Consider the following 26,783-nt stretch of genomic DNA (forward strand, 5'->3'; position numbering starts at 1 on the left):
TATCTCCAGGTTGAGTAAAACAACATTTTTTTTTTCCCTGTATCTCTTCCCACTAAAATTTTGTACTTTGCTAGATATAATATATACATAAAAATAATTCTTAATTTACTAACAAATATTTCCCACCACATTTTGTTACTCTATATTGACATATAACACCTTGTACCTTCTATATAATGATCTTGCTTTCATGTTGCCTTCTAATTGTTTCAGGTACATAAATCAACTCAATCTACGGGTTATACAACTGTTAAGAGCAGAAACAGATTTCTATATGGAAAGTCAGTGGAGTGTATTGGGAAATGCACCGAAGTGGGAGTCAGAAAACTCAGGTCTTAATTCTGCCACTTGAATGATCTGCTGGAAAGTTATCTTTTATTACCATCGTTTTATCCACGTGTGAGATGAAAACAAAATCCTCAGGGATGTTTGTGAAAATTAAATGAGATACTATGTGTGGAAACATTCTGCAAACTATAATATGCTATACAGTATAAGGTATTTCTTATGTCTTCAAAATTCTTGTGGACAGGACATGCTGTGCACAAAACAGACTGTCAGGAAAGTCTCCCTGAGAGACTTGAGTCAAATTGGGTGGGTCATATTTCCTACAGTTTTTAAAGCATTAGTCAAAAAGTCCCATTCCTCAGCTTTATTACAGTCCAATGCAATTTTTGGCAAGATGTGTTTCAACATTTTCCATCTGCATGACCTCTTGTAGCTCTACTTCTTGCTTTACCAATTCACCCATGAAATTTGCTTTGTCAATTCTCTCTTCCACCTCACCGAGGTAGCTGCCATACCTGGAACAGTCTTTATTCTCAGCCTTGCCTACATTTCTTTCCAGTGGGCTCCTCTTCCCCTCTGCTGGTTGCCAAGGAGAAGCACGTTTATTGGCACGGCCCCCAAACAGATGCCTGCCTGTCTCCCTTCCCCCTTTCTCTTTCAGCCAAACCATCACCTGCCAAGGGCTGGTGGTTGCTGCCACCCCAGTCCACTGCCTCACACTGCTGCGGCTCGAGTCCTTTTTGGCAGCCTCTACCGAAGTTCCCCTGCCAGCAGCCTCCCCCTCTTGACTGCAGCTCTCCTCGCTCCCGCCAGTCTCTCCCCCGCTTGGTCTGCGCGCAGCCTCTTCCTCCCGCCCTAGCCAGCTGCTTTACTCGCCTTTCTTCAGGCTGCTCCCTCTCCTTTCCTCCCCAGCCCTTCCCCAAGCTCCCACAGCGCGATCCTTTCAGGCGCCCCCGCCCTCTCTGGCCCGGTGTTTTGTTAACACCCGGACCACCTCTCCGGGGTCCCAGTGTGTACCTGTTTCCACCAGACAGAACATCTTTGGGAAGTGAGCATTTTCCTCGTGCTTTGTATTTGACTAGATTTCCCTCACGCCCCCACCCTTTGCCATCCCCGCGAGCCCAAAAGGCGGGATGTTATGATGGTAGAGAGAATTCAGGGAGACAACAGGCCACATACTTGGTTGGTGGGCCCCAACAAAGTTTTGGACGCTCAGGACTTTCCAGCTCAGGCTTTTTAAACTTGGCCTGCTGGCAACAGACCCGAGCCCCCAAGCAGCGCACAGTGACCCGGGCGCTCCCTCAGATTCCCAGCGTTTTTTCGACTGAGGACGACGGTCGCCCACCGGGACCAGGCCTGGGCAGCTCCCCAGCCCATACCGGGGTCCGCAGCCTGAGCCCCAGCCAGTCCCCGGCAGGAGAGGAGCGCACTTGTTTCTAGGTGCTCGGCGGAAGGTGGGCGAGACGAAAGAATGGAGCCGCCCAGGTTCTTGCGTGCTTGTCTCGAGGATAAGGGGTGGGTGGTATATTAAACACCACGTCTCAATTCAGGGCCCTTCTCCCGGGCTGTCTACTTTCAGTGCGCGGTACAGTGGCAGTTCCCCTTTACCAGCCGTCTCCTTTAAGAAGCGCGCGCGTGCGAGTCGGGTTGTGTGAGTGTGTTCGTGTGCAGATGTGTGTGTGTGTGTGTGTGCGCGTGTGCGTGTGTGTGTGTGCGCGCGCGCGCGCGCCGAGGGCCCAAGAGTCAGGCAGACCCCGGGAAGGAGGAGTTATGTAGATTACGGATGAACATTCTGGAGGGGAGCGAGGAGAGGAGGGAAGGAGAAGCAGAGACGAGAGAGCGAGGAGCGGCCGAGACCCTTCCCGCAGAAGCAGGAGGCGGTAGCGGCGGAGGAGGAGTGGGCGGTGGAGGAGGAGGAGGACGCACCCTCTGGAGGCGGCGGCGGCTGCTGCGGCTGCGACTCGGTTCTTTGAGCCGGAACCGCCGGTGAACTTGGGCGCCACGTTCCCGGCCGCGGGCCCACGAGGATGGTGAATGCGAGCTGCTGCTGACTCTACCTCAGCCGCTGCTTCTCTGGGGGCTGCCGAGCGCGGGGGCCCTCTGTCTCCTCCCCTTGCCGGGCTGTGGGTGAACCTGCAGGCTCCTTACCCACCCGGAGGACTTTTGAAAGGAAACCAGGGAGGGAGGGAAAGGGAGAGAGGGAGAAAACGAAGGGGAGCTCGTCCATCCATTGAAGCACAGTTCACTATGATCTTACTCACATTCAGCACTGGAAGACGGTTGGATTTCGTGCATCATTCGGGGGTATTTTACTTGCAAACCTTGCTTTGGATTTTATGTGCTACCGTCTGCGGAACGGAGCAGTATTTCAATGTGGAGGTAAGAGTACGAGGGCTTTCTTCCTTCCCCCTTGCCTGGGCTGCTCCCTGAAACATATCGTTCGCTCGTCAGATCCTTGTAGCTCACAGCAGCCAGGGTCTCAACACATTGTTTCCCTTCCAGCCGCCAAGACCCGTGTTGAGTTTCCCTGTCTTAGGTGATGGATGCGCGTGAGACTGAGAATCCGTTATCCCCAGCAGCACAAAGCACCGTGCTGCGCGCTCAAAGACACAATTGTAGCCGATCCATGCTTCTTATCAAGGAAAGAGGCGAAGACCTAGAAGACCTACATATAGCAAACGTGTAGTTTCATAAAAGCAGTTTGAGTTTATAATAAATAAACTGCTCGGGAAACACAGAATTCATTGCTTGGCATAATGTGCTGCCTTGGTATTGTTCCTGAAATCTTTTTCCCTGTGTTTTGTGCCTAACAAAGGAGGTTAAAATCAAACAATCTAGAGGAGAGCGTGGGAATACTTGATATGTTTAATAACATTACTTTGTGATAAAACACTTGACTAGACAGAGTCTTTTACTCATTTAGACATAACTTAATACACTGTAACTAGATCTGGCTTCACAGAGGACATGAAATCCATCTCTTGAAGTGTTTTTGCTTCCCCTCCCCCGCCAATTGAAAATAAATGTGGCCCAATGTAATAGTTCTGAGGTGTGTCTTACAATTTGATTTCACACTCTCATGGCAAAACATAGAGGATTTAGACTGTCATTTGCTTTACTTTGATAGCTTTGGGAACAGACAGACACAAAGCAAAAGGGAACTTAAGGATAACGACTTGTCAGACCTCTGCCAAAGTACTTTTCCTGTCATCAACTCAGCACTAAAGCCAGTAACATGCAATAAATCAATGGAAGCTTGTATACACCTGGGTTCTAACCAGTTTATCACCTACACGGTGGAGTAAAAGACAATAAGAGGGTCTTAGTAAAATATACTCCTTTTGGTTAGATCTTCTGTCACCTCAAAAGAATTATGATTAAGTCTCTGAAGAATAATGTGATTTTTTCCCCTATATTGTTGATTCTTTAAAGCTTATTTTCATTTTGTTGGGTGTGTGTGTTTACACAACAGCAGAACCTGTTGCACAGTATTTGAATGTGTTTCATGTAACAGATTTATATACAAAGTGTGCATAATAAATGCCATATGTGAGGGCATATTCTGAATATAATTCTCTGTTGTATAAACTGTTCTTAGGACTACATGTAATAAGTGATGGTTAATAGAGAAACAAAATATTTGAAAAAGTAAGAACCATTATCAAGAATTAAGTTTACAGATATTAAGTATGATTATATTACACCCAAACCCTAATTCAAACCAAAACTGTTTAACCCTTTGAAAAATACAACTTTGTTTTTCTGAATAAAAGAGATGGAAAGGTAAATCTGGTAAGTCCAGACTTTTCTTGGTTGCAAATTTGAACTGTTGGAATTGCATGCCACAGATGGATTTTTGTTTCTAATGTTTAAATCAAGAGATAATTTAATGTGGAAATGAAAAAAAGTAAGCAGTTCATAGACTAGAGGAATGAAAGTGGCAAGCTGTTATTTATAAGGTTATAAACAGAAGGGCCTATTGCTTCAGATTGGTGGTGGTGGTGATGGTGGTGAGATGGGGTGTGGGGGAGGTGTTAAAAGTAGGGGCTAGTTTTATCTTGCTCAATCTGAAGAGGGAGGGAGAGCCTGGATTCATGGCCACCTGCTTTAGGAAAGTCTTAGATTTGCTTTCAGAGATTATTGGGATAACATAAGTGTATTGATGATCATTAGCTTTCCTTTTTGAGCCTAAATAAAATGTGCGTGTATTTCTTCATAGTTTGAATCCCTCAATCAGTTCAATAAGATATTATTATGGGAGAAAAAGTTATGATTTTGCTAAAAAAAATTTTATTTTGAATTTCTGTAATTTCTGTTCTTTCTTCAAGATACATTTTAAAAATTGTTCATGGAAAAAAGAGGGGTTTTTTTTCCTTCCATTTTTAGAGTATTTAACTTATTCCATCCATATTTATTACACAATGCAAAGATTTAATTATGAAAGATAAGAGGCATGTGCCATCTGAGACCTTAAAAAGGGTATTTGATACAAAGGAGATTTTCTAATTATTTAAAGTAGATTATGTTTCAGAGTTTGTATTATTCCCAAATAGCATTTTTTAAGCATTTGAACATATCCTTAGTTGGGTTTATATACTTATTTGTGTGTCATGATAACCTCCTTTTTTTAAAATCATAAGAATAGCTGCTAGGTAATTCAGCATACTATAAAGAACACGGATGACAGGATATTTTGTGGCATGAATTTCTGCCTGATTCACTTTTATTAGATGTTTCTTTTTGGTAGGAAACAGTAATGGGAAGAATAGTCCATCACATCTTCAGAAAAGGCATTTATATTGTGTTGCACATTCTGATTGCAAAACATAAACTGAGACTGCTTCATTTGACTGATTCTTAAAGACAGTCTTAAAATAAACAGTAATGGTATCAATCATGCATGAAGCTCATATGATCACATTTTTTTTTTCTAGCAAGCGCACTAAGTTATTATAGTTGGAACGAAGCTTCTAAGAGATGCTTTTTATGCTGACAACTGAGATTACAATGCTTTATTCCTCTCTGAGCTTCACAATTGGTGGAACCCCTATACTTTTAATTTCTACAATTTAATGTTTAAAAACCTGTGTTCCCCCCCCATCTAGGTGGGAGGGAGTTGGGTAGAGGTATTCATGTTAACTCTTTCCTGTCTGATTTTGAAAGTATAAATATTTGAAATTTTTAAATTTTAGAGCAGGAGATATTTGTTAATATGCTGATGAAAGCCTATTACAGAGAAAGAGTGCATTTTGTTTGTTTGTTTTTGTATTTAAGAAGCAAAAAGGAACATCTCTTACAGCTAAGAAGGGTAAGACACTACCAGAAGCAGTACTATGGAAGAGATTCAATAAATTCCCCTCCTTATATATTTCTGGTAGAACACTGTTTAATGCTAAAATTTCACTATACATTTGTTTAAAGATTTTTGTATATCACTGGATCCATTTATTGGAGTGCGCCTTTCAGTGTGTAATCATTAGCATGATGCAAAGGAGGTACATTGCTAATATTAACTAAAACTCAAAGACTGCTGTCATTGGACAGCAGTCTGAATCAGACGTGTTCATTGGTCAGAAGAAGCTAAATTGTTAGCAGAGAATCATGATTTAATCTGTACGCTCTAAAAAGTCATTTTGTGGCTAAAATAATTTTCATGTTGTAGTGGGGATTCTCATGATCCTGAGACTCCTTTATTTATTTATTTTTTTAACACTGCAAACACTTTTGTCATGAAATTAAGATAGAATATAGTTCATAATCAATAACTTTCATCATCAACTTTCATAGTTTGTCAAGTGTTAAATATTTATGTGAACATGTTCTTTATTTTTTTAAACAATAGCACACATTTCTAGTGAGAAAAATTATTTTAAGCCAATTTAATGGTAAAATAAAAGCATGTGATACTCTGAATGATGCACATATCAAAGCATGAGAAGAATGACTTGGTGACAAAAAGAACTTGATAAAACAAAAATTGATTTTGTTCCTTTCTTTGTTAAAGAAAGAAGAGAGATTCTAGATTTCTGAAGGCTGTTTTATGACAAATACTATGAATTGTGAGTGTAACCCTCCTACATTTTTCTTGCAGTGTTTAACTGATTTAGTATTTATTCACCTTTGTCAGGTTTATCTGAATCTACCTAAAAGTTCAGTTTCCTTGGATTAGCTTTGTACTGCATATCATCTTAGCAGGAATTAGTGGTGAGACATTTCAGAGATAAAAAATATATATTTTACAGATTTTAAAATGTCAGATGTTGGGATCTTTTCTCATATCTCTTATTTTCTACTTGCTTAAATAATCAACATGCATTATTTTATTTGCTCATGGAAGGATGGTGACAACGTGATCTGGTCAATCTCCTTGAGTAAGGGATTCTGACTACATCCCATAATTTTCCGTGGTAGCAGTTTTATACTGGTCAATAGCAGGGGCTGCATAACTGATTCACAAAGGTTTTTAACCTGCAGCAACATTCCATGCTTTGGAATCCCGAGTTTGCTGGCCATTCAGAATATCAAAAGAACCAAGAACTCTGACAAAGAGGCCAGAAGACTCACTAGGCCTCAGGTTCTTCAGCTTCTCCTGTGTGTTCCACCTTAACTGTGCCTTTCTCTGTTCAGAATTGCTTGGTCGGGTTGCCCAAATCTAGGGTTATTCATGAAATCCTTACTATTGAGCCTATACCAGTGAGGTAGATTGTCTCATACTACCCCTGAGAAATCCACAGAAAATAACCATCCAAGTCCATCCCTTTGTACAGCTGGGTTTTCGCTTTCAGTCTCTTCATCCCTATCAAGTAAGAATAGAGTTGGGTTCAATAACAGCTTTTTAATCTCTAGAGTCAGGTGAAAAGTGATAGATCTGGGCTTCCCTGGTGGCGCAGTGGTTGAGAGTCCGCCTGCCGATGCAGAGGACGCGGGTTCGTGTCCCGGTCTGGGAAGATCCCACATGCCGCGGAGCGGCTGAGCCCGTGAGTCATGGCCGCTGAGCCTGTGCGTCCGGAGCCTGTGCTCCGCAACGGGAGAGGCCACAACAGAGAGGCCCGCGTACCACACACACACACACAAAGTGATAGATCTAAAGTTTATAGCTATTTCAGGTTATTAACATGAGAAAATTTTAATGCACTTGTTCAGTGGTATAATTATTTTCTCTTATGTTGGATTAATCAATTATTTTATGTAAATTTATTTTTCTGCCTGACCTACCCCAAGGTACTACTCAAAATGTATCTGATCAGAATATTTGGTAAATGACCAACTGAAATTATTTCTGGACCAAAAAAGGACATTGAACATTTAAATCAATTAGTTAAATTTGTTGAGTGTCAAGACAAAGACTGATTTCATTGTGCACCTTCAGGAGCTTTCTGACCCTTCAGCATATATATTTCAAATTGAGAAAGTCATTTTTCATGTTACTTTCCATCACAATTCATTTTAAATATCTGTGAATGTAATTATATTCATCAAATAATTTTTATTGTGGTATAGTATAGTGATTAAGAGCACGTATTCTGATTACTCATCCATAAAAAAGAATGAAATGATGCCATTTGCACCAACATGGATGGACCTAGAAATTATCGTACTAAGTGAAATAAATCACAGAGAAAGACAAATATCATATGGTATCACTTATATATGGAATCTAAAAAATGATACAAATGAACTTATTTACAAAACAGAAACAGACTCACAGACATAGAAAATAAATTTATCATTACCAAAAGGGAAAGGAAGGGGAAGGGATAAATTAGGAGTCTGATATTAATAGATACTACTATATATAAAATAGATAAACAACAAGGACCTACTGTATAGCACAGGGAACTATATTTGATATCTTGTAATAACCTATAATGGAAAAGAATCTGAAATGGAATATATATATATATATATATATATATATATATATATGCATATAAAATTGAATCACTTTGCTGCATACCAGAAACTAACACAACATTGTAAATCAACTATACTTAAATTAAAAAAAAAAAAAGAGCTCATATTTTGTCACCAGATTGCCTGGATTTTAATCCCAGCCCTTTTACTTGCAACTTAATTGTTAAGTCAATAACAGGCAAGATAACCTCTGTGAGCCTCAGTGTACATATCTGTAAAACGGAGATACTAACAGTACTTGTCTCATAGGGGTTCTGATGATTAAATGAATACATGTATATCATATTAGGTAGATAGATAGTGGATAGACAGCAACATGCCTTCTCATAGTTAAATACTCCATACTATTTAGATATTGTTAGTAAAAATAAATGCTGATTCAAAGGTATAATAGCATCTAATTACAGAAAGTCTATCAGGTTAGGATATACCAGCTGGTCTAGGAAGATTTTATTTTAATACTTTTAAAATTTTACAAAATATAATACACTAAAGTCAACCAAGCTAACATCAGTACATTTTCTTCCCGTGGGTTTTTCTTAGTTTAGTTCAGGAATGTGATTTTCACATTTTGCCTCATCATCTGTTACTATCATAGAATGTCAAGTTCAGCTGACACCTTCTTTTATAAGACTGAATTTGCTGAAATCTGTTTATCTTTTCTTCTAATACCATGGAAAAGAAATAGACCTTTATGATTCAATGGGCCTGTTTATTTTAACTGGCTCAATGCCCAAGTGCTTCCTATTCACATTAGGAGTAGGATTTGATATATAACTTAGACCAGCTCAATGTTATACCCCAAATTCAGACCATAAACATCTTTTTTTTCTTTTAGTTAATAGGGGAAGGAGGAGGATGGGCAGAAAAAGATATTAAAGTGGTTTATTCAATGACAAAGAAGTTTAAAATAAAATAACTTGTGCATGTAACATTGGGAATAGAAGATAGCTAGCAATATAGTATAATGTAGCCCTAGGACAGAGGGTCAAGGGACGTGGCCTTTAACTTTGGTTCTTAAACTAACATAGCCTTGATCTTCGGCAAAAAGACAATTGAACTAACCTGTCACTAAGGCCATTTCCAAATTTGAAGTTCTATTGTATGAACCTCCAAGCTTTAATTTATATAGCCAAAAGGGGAAAATGTACATATTTATCCTGTAAATTTTGGGGCAACTGGCTAACAAATGTTCAGATTTTTTCTTTCTGAAGTGCCTATCATGAAGAAATACAGAATGTGCAACTTAAATCTAACATTTGTTATCTTCTGTAGTGACACAGGGTGTTCCATTTTGGAAACTATCCTAGCCTTCTGCTGAGTAGTAAAAACACTGGCAGCAAATTATATGTAATTTTAAAATCAATTTTTTGCCAAGGTAGCAAACTTTAAAAATTTAATGTTAAAAACATGGCTTGATGTTGTTTTGAAAAATACGTGTCATCTACAAGTGGTACTTCAATCATAGAAAGGCAAGTTGGAATGAAATCAAAATAGTTTTTTGGGGGAGGGTCTCAAAATTCAAATCCATCTATATCTATATATAAAAAATATACACATATTTTGTAGTGAAATGAAGAACTTATACTGTATATTCCTTTTGCCCACTGTGGAAAATAATTTTGGCGCCTGGCTCTTTGAGGGTTATTTTTGTTCTTCACAACACATTTGATTTTGAACGTGAAAAATCAGACTGCATTTGTTTTATGAAATATGCAGCTTATGCAAACAGCAAAAATATTCCAGGTTAAAAGGATAAACTACTAAGTTAAAATATGTGACACTCAACTTTTTTCTTTTGCCTTCTTTCCTTGGGAAAGTCATTTATAGATTTTGAGGTTATTCATGTAATCATATTTGATTGTTGCTTCCTATAATTTAGCACTCTGAATAGATGTTCTTTGTCTTAGTGTCTCACCACTACCATTTGGCATTGTGCATCCTTGGGTTTGGATCAGTGGAATATCTTGATGAGCCACATAACAAGTTTAGGCAAGAGAGTAAGAGTAATCCCACGATAGGCTCCTAACCTTTGATTGTGACCTGTGGGTGTAGTATATAAAAGGAGGCTAGAGGGAGCAATTGAGCTGTTTAAAGATTCCAATGGTAGAACTTGGTTTAAAAATCAAGGCCAGTAGGTGCAGTTAGATGTCTTAAAATGAATCATAGCCAATCATAGAGAGCTTAAGGAAATCAATGAACTATTCACGATTTAATGTGTGACTTAGGTTTACTAATAGCCATTTGGTACCGGTTATTACATATTTGATGAACTAAGAAGGAAATGAACACTTCTGGAGGAGTTTGGGAGGAGTTCTGGGCATGACAATATGACAAAGATTGTTACAATGTAGGACAGCTTTATATCTCCTTACACTATATATCGTAGTAACTGTAGATGCTTTTGGTATTCTCATTTTAACTAAAATGAAATAATTGTAGTCTTACAGATCAGAGTGGGATAAATCTAATTTGATTATGCCTTTTAGATATATAGCAAAAATCCACTCTTAAATGCTTGTCAGACTGTTATTTTATTTTTTAATGTTTACCAGGGTAATTTACTGAATAAATATTTTTTGATGAAAACACGTTTTAAAATATAGGTTTTACCTCTTTATCTTTTAAAAAAATATGTAAGAAATAAGCCACAAAAGTGTGAAATAGTGCTTTACCTTTAATAGGAACCTCAAATATGTTTTCAGTTGACCAGATTGTTATATAAGTGGAGATTAAAAAGGGGGCAGTCACTAATGCATTAGGGAGTGCTGACATTTAATTAAGATATTATAATCCACTTACAAGCATCATTCAGATTTTTTAAAGTTTTTAATCTAGTCAATTAAGTGAAATATGGATATATGAAGTAAGCCATGGCCCCACAGACAGATATTCTCAGGAGAGATAGTCCTTAGAGTGATGTATTCAAATGACCAAATAAACTACTCAATGGGATGGAATTTTACAGTATTTGTTTTAGTCATGCTCAAGTTATGGGGGAATAAACTGCCATTGTTTTAAGGAAGCTGGATACTTTTATGAACTTTATTTCATGTCCCCAAATTGCATGCACCTGAGGTGATGTCAGTGGACTACAGGCCTGTGCCTCTGCAGGTGCTGATGCAGTCAGACCCTAAGTGACATCAGTGGAAGCATTTTTTCCATGGGAACTTTTCACTGTTGAATTCATACCATGTGTTAATAGTTTCTCACTGTTTATAGCGATTAGAAATTTGAATTTGTTTTAGGTTTCTAATGTCTGTGTATTCATTCTCCCTTTAAACAATTGCAAGCCAGTTCCTTCTTGTAGCCCTACTTTTTCTTCCAGTTGAACTCTTGAGGGACTTTGTATTCTAGATATATTACAGGACACCAGGCTTGGAAATTGCGTAAAATTTTACAAGAAGCTACATTTTTTACTCTTCCCTCTTTCATTGTGAATAAGGCAGAATAAATTCAAAGAACTTCCAGAGTCAAATGTACACTCAATGATTTATATGAAATTGATAACCAGCTTACAAATACTCACTCCCAGTTACAGATAAAATTCTTTTGGACATCTGTGTGTTTTAATATTACAACAGCTCTATTCATAGAACTTGCTAACTTGCTCCTGTATGTAGATGGAGTGAAATCGTTTGTTAGTCCCGTGGATGAATCAAGCAAATTACTAAAACAGTCTTTGCCTTATTTTGACCATTCATAAAATGGATTTGTGATCTTTATTGCTTGTCTATAGCACAGGTTTTGTAATGACAGCATTGAGACAATCCCAAGCAATCTCTTTCTTAGGTAAGAAAAGGGTATATCTCAGTTTTTTCACTCCCGCAGATAACTGGGAATGTAGAAACAATTATGTGCCAGCATTATATTCTAATTAGACAAGGTCCAAATAGCCAGTAGAATAGAAATACCTGGAATTGATTTCACTGAACACCTTATTTTAATGATAAGAAAAACAGAGTTAATTATCACTGGTTGAGCATTTGCTATGTGCCTGATAGTATTCTAAGTGCTTCATATATTTTAACTCATTTACATTTTATTACAATCTTGTGAGATAGCACTACTATTTCTCTTTCACAGATAAGGAATCTGAGGCATGGAGAGGTTGAGGAACTTGCCAAGGCCACCTACCCCTGAATTTTCCTGAAGTGGAATAGCCCAGAATCAAAGCAGGCAGGTTGGCTATGGAGCCCAGGGTCCTAACCGAGTAAATACAGGCAAGAAATAACTCCCAGGTTCCCAGTAGGGACAGTGTAGTCCAGTTCCATTGCTCACATCTTTTATATTCCAAACTGGAAAGAAATCATTGACATGCATAAAGAAAATGCTAGGTCTATCCTAGTATAGAGACTTACCTGGAGTAAAAACTGAATAGACTGTTGTTGATTTGATTTGTTGATTCGAGAGTGATTATTTGGTGCTCAATATAAATTTATTGTTTAATACCCTTTATGATTTTTTACTTATAGAAAGTTGGTAACCTATGTTAAATTGCATAATACTAAATGTGGCACAATCTTAATTATATGTAATATTAAATTAATCATAATATCTCATTCCTTAACTATTTGTTATGTTGCATGTTGTCACATTAAATGTGAATTTCAAAGGTTTTAGGAAGATTTGATTACATTCCAAGATGAAAAGAGTAGAACATGTAAAGGAAAACCTGTTAGATCTGTGTTCCAGTGCCCTGCTGGGGAAGAATATGTATGTATATGGCTGCTGACTGGCATGAATTCTGGAGTTTGTTATTTTTATATATTGCTTTGATTGGGTAGAAGCTACAAGGAAACAGATATATTTGATCATTTCTAATATATATTTTTTTATTTTAATGTAAAAGAGAACTTACTCAGAAGTAGATCATTTCAGAGGTGGATGAGGTGCCTCAGAACTCGCTGTTTGAGAATAGGCCTGATATCTGGTTATTGTCTTTATTGTAGAGGCAATGGAAACTTCTTGGTGGTTGACCTAAGGATGTTTTAAAAATTCTTCAGTCCTTAAGATTGTTGCTGTATATAGCTTTCAAGGCTCACTTAGTTCATTTATTAGCGTTTTAAGGAAAGACTATTTCTAAACCAATTTACAAAGGTGACTTTATAAAACATTCTCAGTGTTAAGTATCCATTCAGCTATCTGTCACTTTCTCTATAGGCAGTATATCATAATGGCTATACGCAAGAACTTTGGAAGGAATGCTTAAAAATCTTAGCTGTGTCACCAAATCTCAGTAAACTTGAGTGAGCCAAGTTACTATTTATTTCCTCATGTGTAAAACAGAGGTAATAATACTCAACTCAAGGGTGGTTCTGAGATTAAAGAGGTAAAAGATAATGGGTCAAGATAAGTAATAGCCTTCTGATTTACTATTCCCTGCTGAAATAAACAAACAAACAAAAAGGACAAACATATGAAACAGTGGTTTTTAAATCACTGGACATCAGGTAGTGAAGGACAGTCATCCCTGAAAGATGGGAAACAAACAAGATGAGCCCTATGATTATATCAATTTAGTTCATAGAGAGGGTTTCCAGGTGATAGTACAGGGAAGGCAGAACCAGGTTGAGCCATACAGACTCCTTGAGTTAAGGAGATGAAGCTGGGAGTATGGAGAAACCAAGGAGTTTAGAATTCACAGGTCAGAATACCAGAAAGGAGAATTCTGCAGAGAGAGAAAGCACTGGAGATCTGCAGAGCATTCCCCTTGAGTATTCAATTAAGAAGTGATCTGCACATTCCTGTGAAGTAACTAGTGGAGGACAGAGAAAGAATCAACCAACAGGATCAGAGGGGACCATGCCTGCAGATCACACAGGGCTGGGAATAGTGCCCATTCTCACCAGCCACACTGGAAAACCTCATCATTTACAGGGTGTTGGGTAGAGTACTCAGAAGCATCTTGCTCCAGTAGTGGGAAAAAAAATCCCTGGACTGAAAACTGCTCTAGTTCTGCTTAAAAAGTCTTAAAAGCAAGACCTTAAAGGATCAAACTTTTTCTAAGTGACTAAACTGCTTTTCACAATAAAACTCAGTAAGACATATGGGAATACAAAAATCCAGCATTCAACAAGTTAAAATTCACAATGTCTGACATCCAATAAAAAAAATTACCAAGCACGCAAAAAAGCAGGAAGACACAATACATAAAGAGGAGAAATATCAATCTGTCTAAACTGTCCTCCCTCAGTGATTTCCATCACTTGGCACCACCTACCACATGTGTGTTCATGCGAGAAAAGTGGGCACCAATCCCCCAACTTCCTGCCCCTCACTCGTTACTTCTAATCAGTTGTCATTTTTTTCCCCTATAACATGCATCTTCGGTCTGTTCATTTCTCATATGTACTTGGCTACAGCCCTACTTTGAGCCTCTATAGCCAGTCTGGACATGCTGTATTATCCCATGGTCTGTACGACCTCTCATGATCAGACCCCACCCCTCTTTGTAGCCTCATAGCTCAAAGTTTATCTACTGAGCCCTGTGATTTAGCACAGCACTCAAACGAAAGATCCCTGTACAGGCCTAATATTATTGAAAACCCCCAAAAGTTTTTATTGTGTGATTTGTATCTGTCTATGTTTATAGTTCTAGACAAATAAACCTGAGAAAGTTTAAAAATATTTACTTAGAAATTCGTTTAAAACAATAATAATTAACTTAATATATTAACATAGATAACATATTTTTATGAAAAGCACATTTTACAAAAGAGCAATTGTAAGAAAAAAAGATATTGTTTTACTTTTCTCCAAATACCTTTAATATCTGGCTTAACAAAAGATAGCTGGATTCTCATATTTGTTTCTTTTATGTTAAAGTTTTTAAATTGAAGTATAGTTAATTCACAAAATGCTGTGTTAATTTCAGGTGTACAGAAAATTGATTCAGTCATATATATATATATTATTCTTTTTCAGATTCTTTTCAATTATAGGTTATTACAAGATATTGAATATAGTTCCCTGTAGTATACAGTAGGTCCTCGTTTATTTTTTATATAGTAGTGTGTGTATGTTAATCCCAAGCTCCTAATATATCTCTCCCCCTACTCTTAAGCTATCCTCTTTGGTAACCATAAGTTTGTTTTCTTTGTCCGTGAGTCTACTTCTGTTTTGTAAATAAGTTCATTTGTATAATTTTTTAGATTCCACATATAAGTGATATCATATGGTACTTGTCTTTTTCTGTCTGACTTACTTCACTTCATATGATAAACTCTAGGTCCATCCATATTGCTGCAAATGGCATTATTTCATTGTTTCTTGTGGCTGAGAACAAAAAAAATTAAAAATTTCATGGAAATACAAAAGGCCCCAAACAGCCAAAACAATCTTGAGAAAGAAGAACAGAGCTGAGGCTTCAGACTATACTACAAAGCTACAGTAATCAAAACAATATGGTACTGGCACAAAATAGACATTCAGATCAATGGAACAGGATAGAAAGCCCAGAAATAAATTAACACACTTATGGTCAAGTAATCTATGACAAAGGAGGCAAGAATATACAATGGAGAAAAGACAGTTTCTTCAATAAGTGGTGCTGGGAGAACTGGACGGCTACATGTAAAAGAATGGAATTAGAACATTCTCTAACACCATATACAAAAATAAACTCAAAATGGATTAAAAACCTAATACTAAAAACAGATACTATAAAACTCCTAGACATAAACGTAGGCAGAACACTGACATAAATTGAAACAATATTTTTTTGGATCCATCTCCTAGAGTAATGGAAATAAAAACGAAAATAAACAAATGGGAGCTAATTAAACTTAAAAGCTTTTGCATAGCAAAGGTAATCATAAACAAAACAAAAAGACAACCTATAGACTGGAAGAACATATTTGCAAATGTTGCTACCGACAAGGGATTAATTTCCAAAATATACAGACAGTTCATGCAGCTCAATATCAAAAAAACAACCCAATCAAAAAATGGACAGAAGACCTAAGCAGACAATTCTCACAAGAAGACATGCAGATGGCCAACAGACACATGAAAAGATGCTCAATATTGCTATTTATTAGAGAAATGCAAATCAAAACTACAATGAGGTCTCACCTCACACCAGTCAGAGTGGCCATCATTAAAAAGTTTACAAATAATAAACTCTGGAGAGGATGTGAAGAAAAAGGAACCTTCCAACACTGTTGGTGAGAATGTAGATTGGTATAGCCAATATGTAGAACAGTATGGAGATTCCTTAAAACACTAAAAATAAAGTTACCACAAGATCCAGCAGTCTCAGTCCTGGTCATATATTTGGAGAAAACTCTGATTCAAAAAGATACATGTACCCCAGTGTTCATGGCAGAACTATTTACAATAGCCAGACATGGAGGCAACCTAAATGTCGATCGACAGATGAGTGGATAAGGAAGAAAAAAAAAACGCACACACAAAATGGAATATTACTCTCATATTTGTTTATGCATTCACACTTGCAATATTATAAATCATGTAGCCCTGGTCAACACCACTGTCAATTGCAAGCTAATGAGAATGAAAAGGCAAATAATATCCTGTTAAAATATTATTGACCTAGCCAACTCCTGCAAGAGTTTTAGGACCCACAGAAGTTCCAGGATCAAACTTTGAGAACCACTGTATCAGCAGCTATACTGTTAATCTCTTTTCCTCCTAGATACCAAGATCCATTTTCCTTGGAGTCTTCATCAAAATGCTTAACCCTTTCATTTATTTCCCACCCTTCTACAGATTCTTCAGTGCCCAGCAAACATCATCTGATCTTCCCTAATTCCCATCTTTACCCCCATGAGAAGATGAGCCCATTATGCATTTATAATAACTTTTCTTATGCTTCAAAGTACCTATCATAATTATACAGAGTGTTTTACCTTCCCTCAAAGTTAGATACTGATATATTTATTTAAGACAAAAAGCTCACCCTTAAATTACTGTTGAAAATCCATTAAATGGCTTATTAATTGCTAAGACTTGGCACATGGACATGCAGAAGCCAAGTATCAACTTCTGTTTCTCAGCACCTTTGAATTTTGGTCTTCCTGTCTTTGGAATCATATAGGCCAAACTCATGTTTCCTGGGGAAGAAATTTAAGGAGACTTGAATTAGGTAATTTTTCTCTCTTTTTGCCTGGAGCATATGGTTAAATTTGCTGTATTACATTAAATCCATGTGCAAATAATCTGTTGTAAATGGTTTGTGTGTAATAAATTAATATCTCTAACGGTAAATTATAACTTTATGAGACAGAGTATATCTGCCTTGGTCACCACCACTGTATGCCATAAGCCTAATGCTGCCATGCAAAAAGTTGAGAGCTCAGCAGATACGTGATGGAGGAATGAATGGGTTACATCATCCCTATTCACAGGTGTTAAATTTCTAGTTTAACTGACATCTTATGATCCATTTCAATAGTTATCTTTTCCTTTAACTCATTTTGCCCATACTAGGTGAAAATATGCTGTGTATATCTTACATTTACTTTAGTTACTTTATTCAATATATTTAACTTCTAATAATAAAAGGCCATATTTATCTTAGTGATTAATGGTTAACTAGTGAATAGACTGCACCCCTGGAATTTTTTCTAGTTATCATCATTACATTGCATCAGTGTTTCTGGTATAAATAAGTGTTTTTTATCTTATTCCACTGATAGAACATTTCTATAAATACCTATTGGCTTAGCATCAAAAAAAATGTAAAATTGGTCTTTGTTTTCAGAGGGGTGTATCAGAACATGTAGGGAAAATATAAAAGGAAAATAACCTTGTTCTGGTTCAGTGACTTCAGTTGTAGTTATTACTATTAATAAATGGCAACCTTCTCAAAAGAATATTCAGGAAAGAGCAAAAACAATTTTACTTGTATTTCATGGGACATCTTAAATCATTTCAATACCTCTTTTAGCTACATGGATGAGAAATAAATTGATATGCTGTCAAATTTTGCATCCATTAGCATGTAAAACCTAAGAGTGAATAATCACATAATAATTTGAATTTCTTTTAAATAACTTACATTAAAATTAGATCATCTTTAGTGTTCTAACAAGCACAATATTGAAGACACATGAAGAACTGACTCAAGAGATGTTAAAATTTGATGGATTTTCTCTTGCTGAACTCCTGCATATTGTTGATTGTCAGGATAAGAACAGCAGAAACACAAGACTTTCTTCAGTCTTTCATTGATATATGTACTGTCTGTCTGGATTACATCTTCCTTAAGAGGAGAGGAAATATAGTCTTCTGAATATGAAACAGTCCATTATTAACTTACTTTTGCATTTTAAAAGAAAAATGAGTCTTCTATTATAGCATCATATTAGGAATGGCAAACTTGCTGAGTCTATTAGTTGAGGACAGCCATCTGTCTAAGGGTTTTCAGTTGCATTTATTTTTTTCGAAAACCTTGTTTTCTTTTCTCTGTGTTACTTGAGTAATTTCCAGAAACTTTCTAGACACACATACACACATAATGCATTCTTTCCTGTGTTCCTTCTTTTTTCCTTCTTATGGAAATACATTATTTAAAATATTCTATACATTTTAACATAACAATACACTTTGGTGAATTTTTCTTATCAGTACATAAAGAACAACCTCATACTTATAACTTACATATATGGTTATTTAATTATAGCCTATTGCTGGATAATTAGGTCATTTTCAAGGTTACTTCTATTATAAACAGTAATACAGTATGCTTACCTAAGCTTGTGTGAGTTTAACAAATAAAATTTCTGGAAGTGGAATTGCTGCATTAATGACTATATTTATTTATAATTTTGGTGTATTTTGCCAAATTGCTACCCCCAAAATACATCAGTTTAATCTTTATCAAGAATGCTTTAGCATTATTGATTCCACACACACCTACCAGTACTTTTAATTTTTTTCCAAATCTGATGGGTGAAAAATTAATTTTTATACAAATTTAAACTAATACAAACATTTGGCACTTAAAAATATTTTAATTAATTAAATTTTTAATTCAAGAAATTTTTCCCTGCCATTCTTTGTCTTCTTTTCTTACTGATTTATAAGCTTTATACATATTTATTAAGAAAATTGACCCTTTTTCTGTCATACATAATAAAATGAATTTGTTGATATGTTTTGGTTTTGCTAATTTATTTTTTCAGGTTAATTAGTCATATATATTATGGCTTTTAGTTTTGTATCATGCTTCAAAAAGTCTCCAGCATTTCAAATCTGTTTTTAAAAACAACTGTTTCTTTCTGTCTTTTTTTTTTTCTGTTTAAATCTTTGATTTGCATAAAATACTTTTGGTACAGGCACTAAAATTAGACTATAACTCATGATTTCCTCAAAATTGATTAATAGGTGCTTTGGCACTATAGACTGAGTAGTAGTCTTTTCCTGTATATCACATAGGTTTTGCTGAGAACTAATAACTATAAAATACAGTGGTTTAAGACAAATTTGATTAGGTTTGATGGATCCAAAGGCTGAAGACACCTTGTTTTCATATAGCTTGGCGAGGGCAGCTGTGCTGTATATGTCACACATGCTCTTGGAACCAGAGGCATATGGGAACATGTTCCCTTGGTGATGGCAAAGGTGCTGGAGAGCAAGCAACCACATCAGTTCTTATCCTCGTAACTAGCACACGGTCTTTTCTGACCAAATTCTTTTACCTAAAGCAAGTTGGTTACTTGACAAGGCCCAAGGTCAAGGAGATCAGATGTGCACATTGCCTCTGATGAGACCAGGGTAAGGGTGTGGATGTAGGAGGAGTGAAGAATTGGGACTAGTAATTCAACCTATGACACTTTTACTGATTTAAATGCTGCCTTTATTATATACTAATTTTTACATATATCTTAGCCTATTGCTGAATACAGTTTTTTCCACTGATTTATTTAAATCTTCCTGGGAAAATACCAAACTATTTTGCTTATTCTCTTCAGTAATGTTTCGCAACTTTCTATAGGCATGTAGTTAATTTATTTTTCCTTTTTTTTGTTGTTGCTATTTAGAATGGGAACTTCTACTATACTTACCAAATGATTTTTATTTAAAGAAAAGCTAATGATTTTTTTAATATATTAATTTCAAATAACCACCTTGTTAAATCATCATATTGTATCACATAATTCTTCTGTAGAATCTCTTGAGTTGTCTGGGTACATGATCATGTCATTTATACTTAAAGATAATTTTACCTCCTCAATTTTTTCTTTAATTCATTCTTTTGGGTAATTGACTTCCAGAGCAGTATTAAGTAATTATTGTGATACTAGACACATTGTCTTTATTCTGACTTTAGGGGAAACGAAGACCCATTTGTTTTCAATTGTCAATCATTAGCCTTTAAAATAATTAAAATCCTAGTCACTTTATCCAGGATAGTTACTTCTAGAATCTCTGTATATTGCCTTTAGATTAAGATTGATGGTGAGTACACAGCATGTTTAGCATGACAAAAAATTGAAATTTGGTCTTATTAAATAATGTTCTTCACCTTTTTCTTGATTTTAGTGTGATTTTTCTTTTAATATTTCCTATAGTTTCCTTGAAAGTTTGACTCTTTGACTTATTTATTGTAGTATTTCCATGAATATTACAGTGGTTGGATAGACAAAAATCCTTTTCTGAACAAAACAACAAATGGATTGATTGATTAATTTTGTGATGGAATTTGGGCATTTTATTCTAGACTTTTATTCTGGATTTTGTTTCATGCAAAGGAAGCCAATTTGAACTACCTGAGTGATAGAGGAGGTTTATTGGAAAATACTAGCAGAGTTCACAAATTGTGGGGAAGGGCTGACCAAGCCAGCCTGGGGCAACTGCAGATATCTTAAAGCTGAGACCTTGGAAGAGCTTTCTCTCTTACCCACATCTCTGCTTCTCTTTCTTGGTTGGCTTCATTCTCTCTTGCTGCAGATTATTTTTCTCCATGTGGTGTGGGTTTTCTATCAGCTGGAAACCATTTCTCTTTATCACCTTTCTGGGAGAAAATAACTTCCCTCTGTCAATATGCACACACTTCCAGCTCAACTATGAAAAACCCTAAAGAAGGTTTCTGATTAGTCCAGTTTGAATCGCATGCTTTTTCCTGTATGTAGCTGGAGGTAGTTTGTAGGGTCCATGAATGACAGCTCACAGTACAACTGGATAATGGAGGAATAGCACTTTCCACAGAAACCTGAGAAGGCATGTTGGACAGAACTTCAGCAATAGAGGTCTAAAACAGGTGAATTGATTTATCCTTTTTCTTTTCTTTCTGCTCTTCCCTTTTATCTGTCTTCCCCTCCCCCCTTTATTCCCAGCTGCCAACCCCAACACACACACATGCATTTACCTTCTTGACTATCTTTCACTTCCCTTTTCTTTTCACTGTCATCCATCTTCCCTCCATTTCTCTGGACAAGTTAGGATTAAGATGTGCCTTCTGTTGTAGCATTGTTACCTATTTGGAGTGAAGTTTCAGTGGTAAAGGAGTAAGAATAGTCATCACGCACAGATTACTCTGTATAATAAAAACAGAAATTAGAATAAATGAGGTAGATTTTTGAGCTAGTGTGACTGAGAAAACACAAACCCAAGAGGCTTAAGGTTGGGTTTAAGCCTTAGGTTAAATTTTGGATTTACACTCAATATTTGTACTCAAGAGGTGACAAATAAATAACTTTTTTCTCCAGAAACTTCTTTGATTTTATTTGAGAGGTGACAGCAAAGTGCTGAGTCTGTTGCTCTTTGCCCACTGCCCACCCCCACAAGTCTATATTTTTCATGTTGGGACTTTAACCATAATCTAGATCAATGCTTTTCTGGGTGAGGAGTCTGAGGACATGGCTGTGGACATGACTTCACCTCAGGCTTCACTGAAAGTTCATTGCAGAAACCAGAGTAGAAAACAGGGCTTCAGACTCCAGTGTTCTTGAGAGGATTTATGAGGAATTGTGCTATTATTGAAAAATGGGCATTCTGCTATGCTATTAACAACCGAATTACAAAAATTACCACTGTAATATGGATTGGATAAATGTTATTTTATTTTTATTTGGATTCTGGCCCTCTGTTGACAAAAATACCTTGTGAAAAAATAAAATGTTTTAGCCATTTTAATATTGATGTATGAATTTATTATTTATGTATTTCCTAAAAAACAGTTTCAATAGGGCAAAAGAATAGAAAGAAAATATTAGGACATTACTAAATGCCTTCTAAATTCAGATTTTGACAAATTCATTTTGTCCGAAATAATTTTACTTGAGATATGCTTTCTTCCTCAAGAGCAAAGATGTTCACATGTTCTAGGCACTATTAAATAAGTGCCTTTGTTTCACCTTTGTTTCAATTTATCTGTAATGTTACAATTAAACACATTTCTAACTATATACACATAATACCATATTCATGCATGTATATATATGTGTATGTGTGTGTGTGTGTGTGTGTGTGTGTGTTCTTAAAGGAAAGGTATGGAATGCAACAAAATATGAATGCATATATTGAAAGAGAGCTTTCTGAGTGATTTGGGAAAATAGCTTTTTATATACATCTAGAGATTTTCGTCTTATTTTAAAACTTTGTAGCAAATAAGTCAGGGTGATATTAAAAGGAGATAACTGTTTTCCTTCTTCCAGAAGAGGATAAGACACTTAAGCTCTAAGAGTTCTTTCTTAGGTCTTATATATAAGACTTATTGCAGATATAAAATGGAGAGAAGCTGAGAAGGTGGAATATTGGTGGAACAAGAGAAGGCTGAGAAAGGACTTTTTCTCTCCCAATGCACATTATCCTTAGAAGAACTAGCATTGCAAAAATGAATATTTGTCCTTTGATCCAGGATTATTGAATGGAGCTCTATGAGAGGTAACCCTAGTCTTTTATTGAGCTAGGTTTAAAATAAAGGATGATGCTGTTTTTATGGCAAGATAAATAATTGATTAAATTTTAATGTGTTATTATAAGGCAAAAATAAATATTTAAATGATACCTCCTCTCGTGTTAATATTTCAACTTCCTGCTTCTCCCCATCTTTAAACTCACACATAGAAAATAGTAAACTTTGTGATTCTTCTTGTTTTTCCCATCTACCTGTTTCAAAGTCATTTTTGTGCTTGTGACTGATGGCATTTCATTAGCTGGTAGAAGAGTTACTCCACTTCCAGGCTCTTAAAGAACAAGTCCTTCATGTACAGTTCTTTTTTTCAGTCTTAGAGGATTCTAAGGCTTATGTATTTTCCCATTCTCTCTCTCTCATTCTCTCTCTCTTCAGTGAGGGCTTGAGGGAGTGAGTATATTATTTATATCAAATAATTATTGGATAATATTTTAATAAGGAAAGTTGGAATTCACAGTTTAAGAGATAGAAGAGTAGAGTACAATAGAATTCACATCCCAGTCTTCATGATAGAATGTATTTTAAGTTTAGTAGTTGATACTATAAAGGTACTGGCCACTCTTTTCCAGAGAGACCACTTGCATATGGTCTACATTGCTTTCACATTTTTAATGTAAATGTTTTTCGCATTTCCCAACATGGCAGACATTTATATTCACTTTAATAGGAAATAAATATAAACCTATGGATAAGTATGTATACTAGTTTGTGTCTAGTATCTAGCACACACAAAGAATAGATGTTAAGACCTCTGCTGTCCATGTAGTCTGGAGAGACAAGGGATGCAGCCATGAAAAGAATATAGAATAGGCCATGTGTTCCCAAGTTCTGATGTTTCTAATATAAGCTGTCATTGATGGACTCCCTTATAGACTCTTTTATTCAAGGTTAGAGAGGAATGACTTTGTAAGAAGGGCTTTTATCTGTTTTATGAGATACAATGGACAGGTTTTTTTCCAGGTCAGAAAAAAACAGGATATATTCCAGACAGTATAACAATATTGTTACAAATCTCCTCAAACTGACTCAGTTGATGACATAATGACAGTTCAGATCTTAGGTGGCAAGAAGTTTTGGTAAATATTTGGATAGCTACAAAATAGAGAGGAAGAATCATTCACTTTTATGTTTGTATTGTATGAATATCTATGGTGGTGCTTTTGTCTAAGTGTTATTTGAGGATGAGGAAGAAGTGGGTGATGGAAAATGGGACCTAAACTCCAGGATCCTTCCCTTGTTTGCTTACTACTTCCAGGTGGGAACCAGCTAGGGAATCAAGAGACATGGTATTAGCATTAATTGAGGAATTTGAAGTTTGGAGGACTTTTTTCTTTGCCTTTTTATTTAAACATCATATTGATACAAATTAATAACTTAAAGCATGAGACAGGAATTTATACATTTACTTTCTGAACAGAAGAGGTCAGCCATGAAAAAAATGAACTAATCTGTTTGCAATATATTCTTTTCAAATTAAGAACAGATGCATATGTATCTACAGAGTGTAGGTAAACAGGACTGAGCTTTTCACTGAATAAGCTCAACTTTATTCCTCTGTCCATTGTACCTTTTCTACCATGGAAGGTCATCTCCACCCCATTTCCCCGATACTGTGTGGTTTTAAAAGGTTAAGCTTAAAAAGAAAAAAAAAATTGGATTTGTACTAAGCAAGTTATAACCTACAAATATAATGTTAAAAATGAGCTAAGACAATTTTACTTATAGGCTGTCCATGTTTAAAAAATTCAGTGGATCCATTTAAAATTAATTATAATCATGTTTTGAAATTTAATTTGCTTTTCAAACTGTGTACTCTTACCATGTAACACATGTATTTGAAGTAAAATACCACTGAAAAAACAATATAGATAACATTTATATAGGCAATCATAGAGTAAGTAGCACTGAATTGAAAAGATGCCATCAGTATTTAAATTTTTTGTTCATCATCTCTTGCTGTCACTTCTTTTTGTGCCATGGAGATGTGGGTCTCAAACTGCAATGTGTAGATGAGTCATCTGGAGGAGCTTGTCTAAAGTGATGATTCCTTGGCTCCTCCAGAAGGTCTATTTCAGGATGTCTGATGTAGAACTTCAGATTCTACATTTTGAAAAATGTTTCCCCTCCCCCAAAATGATTTTAATGTTGCCAAACTATTGATCTGGCTTTTAGAAGTACAGTTATAGAAATTCCTCAAGGATTGTTATCTGAGCAGTTCCACAGTTCCACGTGTTTTCCATTTCTTTCCCTAAATTGAAATCAGGTTTATTGGCCTGTAATTCTCTGCTTCGCTTCTTGTCCCACACATAAATTTGGCAATTACAAGCAGTACATTTTTTACCTCCCAGTCTACCCTTTGATACTTAGATGGATCTACTCTCTTACACTATTCCTAACATGGAGTGTTTAGGGAAGAGGAGGTGAAATGTTTTAAGGCTATTATGCGTTTTAACTGATTGTATTCAAAATGTTCCTGCTGCATTTTTTTCTTCTGTTTTCCAGTGGTGACCTGTCATTGGCTTTCTCCCCTTTTCTCTTTACCTTCTAATCACTTTGAACAGGCACAGGTATGATTTAGCTACCTTTCTTACTTTATTTTTTTCTCTACCTATTGTTAAGTCTAGATCTTTGCTTTTTGTACAACTGAACTTACTGAATTCACTTGCATATGGTAGAATTATAAGTTTGGTTGTGTTGAACATCTTTTCTCCGATTGTCATCTACATAGACTTGGCTTCTTTGCCTTGAAATATAGCCAAGATTTATTGAGCATTTGCCATTGTGTCAGATACTGTGCTAAATGTTATGTGTATTACCTTATTCCATTTTTAACTTTCTGAGGTATATATAATATTTAAAATTATTATTTAATATTTCAGTTATTAAATATTAATGTTTAAATACTAACATTTTAAATTATTAAATATTATATAATTATTTAAATATTTTAAAAGAAAAATGATACCAACTATCGTATTTTATCATATTTTACCATATTCATTTTACAAACAAGAAAACTGAGGTCACAGAGAAGTTGAGAAGCTTGCCTAACTAAAGTCATGCAACTAGTAAGTGTGAAAGCTGGGAATCAGTTCCAGACAGTGTAACTCTAGAACACACTCAGGCAACTACTACAGAGCACTTACAATATGTAAGCTCGGGTAGACTTTCCGTTCCCGATTGTTTCAAGTCCCTTGCCAGCAGAGCACCAGGGAGTCTTTAAGAGAGACACACCATCATTTCTTTTCTCTAATAGGCAAGGCCTTAAACCTTTGGTGATTCATCCTGAGCTTTGGTATGGACCACATTCAGAGAAATCATCTCTGCAGTTAATCAAAATGATTCATGCAGCTTTATTCTCTCCAGCACCCATAAGGGACTGTTCTCAGGTCTCAGAGACCTTCTTGGTTATTACAGAGAAGTTGTATGAGTTTGGGAGAAGACCTTCTATAGGGCTTCTTTTCCAGATATTGACATTTCATCCTTAGAGCACTCTAAAATTTTTCTTCTGTTAATAGCACAGGTGATGGAAATACTCATACTCACTATATGGCCTTCAACAAACTGCTCTTGGGAGGTAATTTTTTCAGATCTGAGTACACAGTAGAGTGTCTGGCACATGTGTCTAGCTTTGTGGGAACTAATCCTTTGGACAAAGTCATATCTTAGCCAACCTGTTAAAATAGAAGGATTAAAG

General features: G+C 36.1%; 1 protein-coding gene across 1 annotated transcript in view; it reads left to right on the forward strand.

Moving 5' to 3' along the window:
* The first annotated feature begins 2,225 nt into the window (after window positions 1-2,225).
* The window catches only part of MMP16 (matrix metallopeptidase 16), a 354,140-nt gene continuing 329,582 nt past the window's right edge, over window positions 2,226-26,783 (forward strand). Inside the window, exon 1 of the mRNA XM_027089737.1 lies at window positions 2,226-2,667. Coding sequence (XP_026945538.1) covers window positions 2,323-2,667 — 345 coding nt within the window. The 5' untranslated portion in view covers window positions 2,226-2,322. The remainder of the gene's footprint in view (window positions 2,668-26,783) is intronic.

Source organism: Aethalodelphis obliquidens, unplaced genomic scaffold, assembly GCF_003676395.1.
Source record: "Aethalodelphis obliquidens isolate GAN/ISIS:26980383/991018 unplaced genomic scaffold, ASM367639v1 scaffold68, whole genome shotgun sequence".
Lineage (NCBI taxonomy): Eukaryota > Metazoa > Chordata > Mammalia > Artiodactyla > Delphinidae > Aethalodelphis > Aethalodelphis obliquidens.